Genomic DNA, 10,000 nt, shown 5'->3' on the forward strand with positions numbered 1-10,000 from the left:
CACAATGTCACCAAAAATCAAAGGAAGGTTTCTTACAAGACATAGTGTCTGAATGGAATTGAGACCTATATTATTGCCACTGCTGTCCAAGTTAATCCTTGTAGGACGATTTTTGCGCTCCAAGTACCCATAGTCAAAAGCATAAATTCTAGAACACAGATCAAGTTTTGACAAAAAGTTTTCAGAGAGATACTCCAACAGTAATTTCATCTCATACTGTGCCACCCCTTCAAGAATGTCATGCATTATGTCCAAAGAGAAATTTTGGCAAACATGAAAATACTGTAGGCTGTTAAGAGTGGAATTGTGCTTTAAACCAAACACAGGTAACTTCTGTGGGTCTGACTGCAACTTATTACAATGCATTTCAAAAAGCTCTTTTCCACGTAGGATTATCTTGGGGTCATCCTCACAGTAAACATTCTGGGCATCATCTTTTTCAATCAAACACAACCGACAGAAATAACGTCCATTAAAAGACTCTGTAAACCCCAAAATTGTGTGCATCCCTAAGTTATCCCCAGTTATCTGACATATAGTGCCATGGACTTTTTCATTAGAGAAGGGTAAATCAAGGCCATTGTTCTCTAGTGTTTTGATGTCATTAATCAGAGGACACAGAATAGGATCAAATCCATATTTCTTCATATCTTCTGTATGAAACAGTGCAACCAAATGTATGTTCATCACAGCAGAGTTAAATTTTGGTGGCAGATTTCTGAGGACAAAATAGAGAGCACCCAATTTGTGAACACCACGTTTTGAACCCAATGGGTTAGAGGTTTCAAAGTCGTCATAGAATATCTGAATTTGTAAAGAGGTTGGTTGTTTTGAGAACAATGGATGTGTCTTAAAATAACTTCCATCACAAAAGTCTTCGTATACGTCTTTTTTTGATACACAACACTCCCCAAGCAGTCTACAAACATCAGAATTGCGGCAAATGAATTTTATTGTTTCCAAAATTGGAATATACACAAAGGTGTCTTTCACAGGAACTTGATCATAAGTACCTGTATGTTTATTTCGCCTTGCATCAAATCGAACTCCTAACATTATCTCTACTGGCTCTACTAGCCCCCATTTCTCACTGAAATATTTTGTTCTTTTAGATTCAGTATTAAAACTATCAAATGGGTTTTCAAAATTCTCAAGATTTTCTTCCAGCCTAGATCTTACAGGATCATCTACAGGCACAACAGACAGTATTTCATGCTTTACTTGGGAGTGCAGTCCTGTTGCAAGTTCTTCCAAATCACTAACAATTGTTGAAACAACACTATTTGCCATACCACTTCCTTGGAGTTTCGCAACAATTGAAGAGCAGATATTTTTTGTATTTTCTTTGTAAAGAAACTGTCCATTGTCCTCAAAACATCCAGCTTCTATGTTCTGTGTGACCCCTATGCTACCAACCTCTACAGTATCTTCAAGACTCTGAAAATTAGCCTGAAATGTCTCAGAGTTTGCTTCATCAGCACTCTGAGAAAAATCCCTCTCATGAACACTTATTAAATGCTTCTTGAAACCAGAATATGTTGAAAATTGACGCCTACAACAATCTTGTGCACAAATCAACTTAAACCTGGTGCTAGGATAAAAACTGTGAACAATCCTTAAATGAGTTATCAAGGGCTGGGGGGCCAAATGTACAGCCTGACAAATGAAACACTTAAACATTTTTTTTAAAACTTAGTTCAAAAGTTTTGCCCGTAACTCACGAATTCGAGGAGACTCATCTGTTGTTGTAACATCAATGAGGTAAACTGTTGTCTGCACAAAAGTGTAGAGCTGCACCAGCGACTCATCATAAGACAGGTTGAACACATAGTGGGATTTAAACAGTTCATCAAAAGCACCCAACGAGCTGCTGGCTTGGCAGGGAATGAGCTGTTTGTCCACAACAATGTAAAAAGTATCAATTCTCTTCTGGGTGCGGCCAACTGCAAGGATATACGGTTGTTTACCCTCTCTTCCTCGCAAGTGTTCATCTATGCTACAGCATGACTGAAAAACAGAAAAAACAAACACCTTAAAGAGATATTTCAACTTCTTACTGATAGTGGTATTTGCTGCTTAATGCAACATGCTACAGTTTGATCACTCAACTGGTAGGCAGTTTCAGTAAAGCGTGAATAATAATCTTAACTTCTTAAAAGCACAGTGGGAAGAAGAGCTGACAAGTTTTTAACTGTTTATTGCATGCCCATGACTCTAGGGTACCAGAAGTCCCTGCTGTTGAGAGATTGATGTACAGTTAACAATGTTAAAACTTTGATTGGCTCATTTGTTTTCGCAAATGTACATCACTGGGTAAAAAAATTGACTATGCATGTTGTTTCTTACTGAGTTAATGTGTGAAATATTCTCTCATGACAGTTTAACAGGTGAGACATACCTTGTGAAAGTGCACCATTTTGTCCACTGCATCACTAGGACTTATTTTGATTCTCTTTCGTCCAGCTGTTGGTGGCAAGAGATGAAGAAGGAGCAACAGAGACGCCATGTCACTGTCCCAGTCTATTAAGAAGAAAAAGAGAAATAGATGAATATCTTTTTGGAAGGCAGAAAGGAACTAGCACCAGCTAACTGAATATAATGGTTGCCCACGACTCTGGTTGTGTGTTCACATCCCCCTAGAGAGAGAGAGAGAGAGAGAGAGAGAGAGAGAGAGAGAGAGAGAGAGTGTGTGTGTGTGTGTGTTATAGATAGGTTAAATGCAGAAGACATTTTGTACAATGAAAAATTGCACATCATAAACCAAGCATGGTCATGTAGCTTACTGGTGTCATCATTACGTGCTAGTTTTTCAGCAGCATTTAGATGTTGTTGCAGCTCGGTTGACTGAGTCAGGCGTTTGGCCTCTTCAATAACCTTCGGCTTGAAAGCCGTGTCCCACTTCTCAAGCATCCTGGAGGCTGTTTCAGCACCAAACAGCAAAAGGAAGTCTTGATTCACCTGTAGAAACACACACAAACAACAGTTGTGTTAACTGCTATCTAACCAAATTAAAAACTGGACATAAATAACAGAAATGCATAACTCACAAGTCCTTTAATATCCAAAAAACGGGGGAATGTTTTTAAGACATCTGTGGTCCTCTGTGGGTCATGCACTAAGTCCTGGCGATGTTGAAAGGTTAACTTCATCTTCTGAAACACGCTTGCTTCATCAGGACAGTGAACAAGAAATGATATAGCCTCTCGGCAGGCATCTCCATCAACCTGCGGAGACACTGTGGCTGCTGATCTTCGCCGATTTGGTCCTTGTGCTTGAGGTGCTGTAATGGCTTTAGCTGGCTGATGAGATCTATTCCTGGACATTGTCTTCAGGCGCCATGCTAAATATCCTGTGCCTTTTTCCCCATCATAGAAGTGCTCCTGTTAAATTATTTTCCCCAAAAAAATTGTATTACTCAATACATATTACACAAAATTATAAATTTATAAAATCACTCATTGATCATACACAAAAGGCAGGTACAGAAGTGTGAATGAATGGAAATGGAGCTGCTAGAGATGAACAATTAGTGAAAGAACCAGAAAATCAGAGTCACAATTAGTAGGTTTGTAGTTTTTGACTTAATGGCATTAATTCAATACATTGATTGGCACTGGGTGCATTCTCATTGATGTGACTTGTCATGAAGGTGTAAAATAAATATTAAAACAGGCAAGTACCACATTCACTTGCCTGTGGTACTTTGGCATCCCATAAAATTATTGAAATTTTGCCCCTCTTTTAAAGTTACTTTAAAAAAGCTCTAGTCTGTGAAACTAGTGTTTTTTAGAATGTAAGACATAAAGAAAACACTTACATAACCCTTTGGAGAGAAAGGATCTTTAAGTGACGGAAATAGTGTAATGATCCCCAGGGCATACTTCTCTTTCTGTTTACGGGAAGGAATCCTCCTTTAGAGCAAAAACAATATATAACCATACAATTTTATTGACTATTGGGTTCAATAATTGTTCTGACCAATCTGTTCTGAAAAATTGTTACATTTATTCTTAAAATATTTCTACTCAGTTTGAAACTTTTACAACTAACTTTATAAAAAAAAAAAAAAAAAAAAAAAAAAACCTACACACAAAACACTTACCCATGCATCTCAGTCATATGGCTAGCCAGTATGTTGACAAGCTGCCTCCGGGTGCGGTGCTTCAGTGATTTGTCTGATTTGTACTCCTCAAGAACATCCTGACCTCCAGGTTTATTAAGCAAGGCATTCTCTACCATCTACTCACATGAGAAAAACAGTTAACTGTATATTTCAAATTAAGGCTGTAATATGGACACCATACCAAAACTTGCACATTCAGCCTAAAGATATGGTCACACTATGCTTCTGTCAATGAATTGTTGCAAGCAAATTTACTTTCATAACAGGATTCATCACAACATTTCAGTGACTTAGGGAGGAAATATATTTAATGTTTTTACTAATTTTTGTTTTTATTGTTTATGGTTGGCAAGTTAGAAAGTGACAATTCTGCAAGCCAACACAAACAACAAATGTCTAGTGATTGCAGATGTAGGGTAAAATTAAGGGTAAAAGAGTAAGAAAAGTGATCTTTCTTTTTCCTCACTCCTAACATATTCACTGTGGCATTCACCATTTGAAATCTCAAAATAGTCAAATTTAATTTGAAACATCCTGATGCTTTGCAGAGTCCAAAATTATAAACTGCTCAGATACCTCTTTTGCAGCTTCTGATTCAGTAACCTCTGTGGTAGACCTGGTTCTATTTCTGTATCTTTGGCTGAGGAAGTCACTGTCACTTGAAAAAGATGACTGGGTATCCGTGAGAGAAGATGGTGTTGAATGATCTAAAGGAGAAAAATCTTTAAAAAGAAAGAGGAGATGGGGGATAAACCTTAATTATCTAATATATATATATATAAATAAAAGCATGGGACAATCATACCCACAACCATATTTGAAACTGTACTGGCTAAGGGATGTTGGGGTGGCTTCCTAGACCAGGATCAAGCCTAGTCCTGGACTACACAGCATTCTGATTTTTAATTGAAAGGAGGCAATAGTCCAGGGCTAGGATTAATCCCTGTCTGGGAAACCAACCCACTGAGTTATCTTTTGCTTAAGTGTATTCATTACAAAAGATAAAACTTACCTTCATCTGAAACACTGTCACGTACTGTGAAGCATAAATCAGGATTGGCCTCTATCAGCTCAAGAAAGACATCTTCCTCCACTGCTGTGTCAGTTTCATCAAAAATGTAAAGTCCAGCTGCATCAGGAATCCCAAACTTGTTTTTGACTAAAGGATGTACAACAAGACACCAGATAAGCAGGTTTAAAACTGTACGAATATACAAACAAAACTAACATTTATATGCAAGCAGAGCACTAAAAGTGCCAACAGTCATCAATTTTAAAACTAAAATAAATGACACAAAAAGTGTGGAATTTCTTATGCTAAATAACCAAGAGAAGCAAGTTAAATTTGGAAGATGAAAACTGTTATCACAAAGTAACAGCAGGAAAATTCACTTTCAGTGCTTCCTTGTATTTTACTGTCAACAGGCTTGCAACAGGAAGCTTACAAGTGACTAATGTTGGTAATGCGATTTAACAGACACCAGCAACTTGCTTAAATTAATGAATGCCTTTAATAACATTACAATAAATTATACACAGTACAGAAAATCTGATCTTGAAATAACTATACCACATAAAAACTTGGGTTACACAAGATAGCTACTCACCTTCACTAATAAAGTCCAAATAGGTGAATCCTGCCTGCAATCGAATGTACTTCTTGGTACTTTGGTATTTTACCTTTAGCAACATACTGACATATTACAGGACCTGCACACAGTGGAGAAAACTTAACTTCATCCAAACAGACAACGTATTTAATAACTTTAAAAAACCTACAAAAAACAAACAAAAACAACTATTTTACACGCTAAAAAAGGCGCGCTCTGTGGGCATTAGCGGCAGTGTTAGCAGGCCGCTAAACAGCAGTTGCAATAGAAAAAAGGCGCGCTCTGTGGGCACTAGCGGCAGTGTTAGCAAGCCGCTAGCAAACAGTTATAGAAAAAAGTGCGCCCTGTGCGCCTTAGCGGTAATATTAGCAGGCCGCTAACCAAAACGTAGTTATAATATAAAAAGACGCTCTGTGGGGATTAGCGGCAGTGTTTGCAGGCCGCTAACAAGCGGTTACAATTGAAAAAGGCTAGCCAATACGCAGCAGTTAAAAAAGGTTCGATTTTAACGGCACATATAGTGATACAAAGCTTCACACCACAATAGATATTAACACAATTTTATATAACGAATAACGGCATGTTTTAGTAGATATATTGGGTTCTTACCTGTTGAAATTGTATATTTCCGAAACTGGATCTTCTCAACCGTCACCGAGAGCTCCAGAAAAGGCGGTCGTTAAAACCGGATGTAGAAATAACTCAGTCAGGAGTGTATGCACTCAACTCGCTTAAAGAGCACCACCCCCAGAGCTCTTTTAGCACCGCAAATGTAAAAACAACACCCAAATCAACACCCATTAACTCGAAATAATTTTCACTGGAAAATTAACTCCAAGTCACACTACAGATTTTGCTGTGTAGAGTGTAGTGGAGTTACAAGTGTGGAAGATAATGATAGACACTTTTGTCCCACCGTCCAATGGGAAACCTAAAAAGAGGACATTCTCATGTCTGGTTCTGTACCAAACCGTTCCCTACACCCTACATAGTGTTCTTCACAGATTTCAAAAGTAATACTACACTCAGACAGTGCACTACATGACAGAGGGACAGATCATCTTGAATAGAAATGGTTTAGTTATCTGACATGTGATATCAGGGCGGCACGGGGGCGCAGCGGCTAGTGTCGCAGTCACACAGCTACAGGGACCTGGAGGTTGTGGGTTCGATTCCTGCTCCAGGTGACTCTCTGTGAGGAGTGTGGTGTGTTCTCCCTGTGTCTGTGTGGGTTTCCTCCGGGTGCTCCGGTTTCCTCCCACAGTCCAAAAACACACGTTGGTAGGTGGATTGGTGACTTCAAAGTGTCCGTAGATGTGAGTGTGTGAGTGAATGTGTGTGTGTATGTGTTGCCCTGTGAAGGACTGGCGCCCCCTCCAGGGTGTATTCCCCGCCTTGCGCCCAATGATTCCAGGTAGGCTCTGGACTCACCGCGACCCTGAATTGGATAAGGGTTACAGATAATGAATGAATGAACATGTGATATCACTATTTTAGAGCAGAGACCTTTATTTTATATCAAACACTGTGCACTACCTATGGTGGAGGGATATTGAAAAATGCCATTGACAAAATGATGGACAGCATTAGAGCTGCAGCTTGGTGTGATGTGCAATGTCATAGCAACAGTTGATCACGACATGTTAGTAAGCAATTGCGTATTACCTCAATATTTACTGTAGTAGCCTGTCAACACTCACACTTTTAAGGTTAGTAAATACAGTGTAGTACCTGTGTGTAGTATACAACTGGGACACAGCCTTTCTCTAGCTCTCTCTAAGTGTGGAAATCCATGTTCAAATAGACAAAATAATGTAAAAATAATTTACATGGAAAATCATAAAGCAAAGGAGCAGCAACACATCAGCGCCCAATGCCAAGTGATGGTTAGAGGGGTATAATATTCGGCCCCCCAGCACTAGACAATAGAGCTCCATCCATTACCTCTGGGATGAGTTGGAGACGTAGCTGACCCTGTTTGAATGGCTGATGACAATCAGATTTTCACAGCTATGTTGCACCATAAAGGCTGTTTCTGCAGTGAAATAGAGTATAATTTAATAGCCTGAATTTCAGAAGAAAAACAAAATGTTGCATGTGCAGATGTTACAAATCCAGATGTTAACGCCAAGTGTAAACATTGTGAAAAAATGTGGAGTGGCATACTGACAATTTGAGCATTTTTATTAGGCCTAACTGTGACAAACCTGGACCCTATGAACCGCAGTGTGTGAAAAAAACCCAGCAGGTGACCGCTGTCCACTGTGTGGTCAAGCGACGATTAGAGTGGACAATTCAACACAGAGTCGGACTGGACGCTTTACATCATCGCTGTCAATCTCACTAATGTGGTTTTTATGACCTGGATCAAAGGAAAAACGAGGTAGCCATGTTGAAGCCAAACCACTGTGTGTGTGTGTGAGTGTGTGTGTGTGTTTCCTCTGGATGAGAAGGAGGAGGGTTGAAAGAGGTTTAAACTTCAATTAAAGTGTCCAGTGCCAGAACAGGTCTGAAAGAGCCCAGCACAGTATGTCAGCCAAAGCAATTACCACATCCACACACACACACACACACACACACCCACACACACACACACACACACACACATGTGAGAGGTTGAAATAATATTTTGTGTAATGATGCAAATTGCAGCAATTATCTCATTCTTTCTGTCTCTCTTGCTCTCTCTCTGTCTCTCTCTCTCTATCTCTCTCTCTCTCTCTCTCTCTCTCTCTCTTTCACACACACACACACACACACACATTCCTGAAGCTGAGCCCCCAAAGCTCAACAAACTGTTAATAAAGCAGTACACCACCCCAGTCTCTCCATTTTGTCTGCACTAAACCAGCTGTAAACATGGCGGCCCCCATGTAAGAGACCCCCTCTATGGATCATGTGACTACATCTAAAGCTGAAATAACTTACAACAATGTGTTTGTGGTTGTCCCCTTCCAAGGAACCAGGTTTAAATGTCTGTCAGATGTTACTCACTTCCTCTCCAATGCATCACTGCTATTTCCCACCCACAGCCTATGACTCTCCCCCTCACACAGCACCCGGACAGTGGGGGGCTTCCTCTGTGCAAACGTGGGATCCACTCGGAACAGAAGCACCGCTGGGATTTGAACTGAGGATGACAGTGTCTCACAGATCAAAAGTTCATGAGTTCAATGATGGTACAGACAAAGTGGAAAAAAAAATTGTAGAGACAATGGAGAAATGGCTGAGAGACTGTGAGGAGATGGTGGAAAGACAAGAGATAGACAGTAGAGAGACTGTGGAGAGACCATGGAGAGACGGTAGGGAGATTGGAGTAAGACAGGGGATAGAAAGTACAGAGACTGAGGAGAGACTGGAGAGACCATGGAGAGATGGTCGAGAGATTGTGGAGAGATGGTGGAAAGACAGAAGGTGAGATGTGAAGAGAGACAATGGAGAGATCGGAGAAAAGACAGTACAGAGACTGAGGAGAGACTATGTAGAGACAATGCAGAGATGGTGAAGAGACTGTGAAGAGACTATGGAGAGATGGTGGAAAGAAAAGGGATAAAAACAGGAGATAGACAGTGGATAGACTGAGAAGAGACAGTACAAACACTGAGGAGAAACTGTGGAGAGAGAATGGAGAGATGGTGGAAAGACAAATGAAAGACATTGGAGAAATGGCAGCGAGGCAGATGAGAGACAATGGAGAGAATGTGGATAAATGGTGGAAAAGACAGGAGACAGTAGAGAGAGTGAGGACAGCCAGTGGATAAAAGACAGTGTAGAAACAGTGGAAACACTGTAGAGAGACTCAAGAAAATTTTGAGAGACTGTGGAGAGACAGTAAAGAAATTGTGGAAAGAGTGGAGGGGCAATGGAGTGATGGTGGAGAGACAGTGAAGAGAGAGTGCACAGAGTGGAGAGACAGTGTAGAGAGAGTATACTCTGAAAGTGTAGAGCCAGTGGAGATTTTGTGAGGAGATGGTGGAGAGACAGTGAAGAGACAGTTGAGAGAAAGTTTAAAGAGAAGGTAGAGACAGTGGAGATACTGTGAGGAGATGGTGGAACATAGAGAAAATAGAGACACTGTAGAGAAATAAATGAGATAGTGCCGAAACAGAAACGAGACAGAAACGAGACATTGTAGAGACATTGGGCCTTGTGTGATGTCTCACTCGAATGACACATGTGTTTTGTGACTAAACACCAGGCGGTGTCATTGCTCTCGCCTCAGAAAAACAAGTGTGAGATTATAAAAACAGACCAAACATCTGTCTTT

At 40.2% G+C, this 10,000-nt stretch overlaps 1 protein-coding gene across 2 annotated transcripts; it reads right to left on the reverse strand.

Moving 5' to 3' along the window:
- Positions 1 to 32: 32 nt before the first annotated feature.
- On the reverse strand, positions 33 to 6,563 carry LOC136680187 (uncharacterized). Of its 2 annotated transcripts, XM_066658551.1 has the most exons (10): positions 6,343 to 6,563; positions 5,731 to 5,833; positions 5,136 to 5,282; positions 4,700 to 4,845; positions 4,103 to 4,239; positions 3,818 to 3,911; positions 3,048 to 3,380; positions 2,784 to 2,958; positions 2,399 to 2,520; positions 33 to 2,007 (listed from the first exon to the last, which is right to left on the reverse strand). In XM_066658551.1, the coding sequence occupies exons 2-10, from the start codon at positions 5,813 to 5,815 to the stop codon at positions 1,693 to 1,695; spliced, it is 1,554 nt and encodes a 517-aa protein (XP_066514648.1). In that variant the 5' UTR covers positions 5,816 to 5,833; positions 6,343 to 6,563; the 3' UTR covers positions 33 to 1,692. The 2 variants fall into 2 exon arrangements, with proteins under 2 accessions (XP_066514648.1, XP_066514647.1); XM_066658550.1 differs by having other exon boundaries at positions 5,731 to 6,563.
- Positions 6,564 to 10,000: the final 3,437 nt, after the last annotated feature.

Source organism: Hoplias malabaricus, unplaced genomic scaffold, assembly GCF_029633855.1.
Source record: "Hoplias malabaricus isolate fHopMal1 unplaced genomic scaffold, fHopMal1.hap1 scaffold_170, whole genome shotgun sequence".
NCBI lineage: Eukaryota > Metazoa > Chordata > Actinopteri > Characiformes > Erythrinidae > Hoplias > Hoplias malabaricus.

Coding starts and splice junctions, on each gene's coding strand:
- LOC136680187 (XM_066658551.1), bottom strand. CDS start 5,815: ATGTTGCTAAAGGTAAAATACCAAAGTACCAAGAAGTACATTCGATTG. Junction 5,283..5,730: donor TTTGGACTTTATTAGTGAAG/GTGAGTAGCTAT, acceptor TACATCCTTTAG/TCAAAAACAAGTTTGGGATT. Junction 3,381..3,817: donor CTTTCTCTCCAAAGGGTTAT/GTAAGTGTTTTC, acceptor ATAATTTAACAG/GAGCACTTCTATGATGGGGA.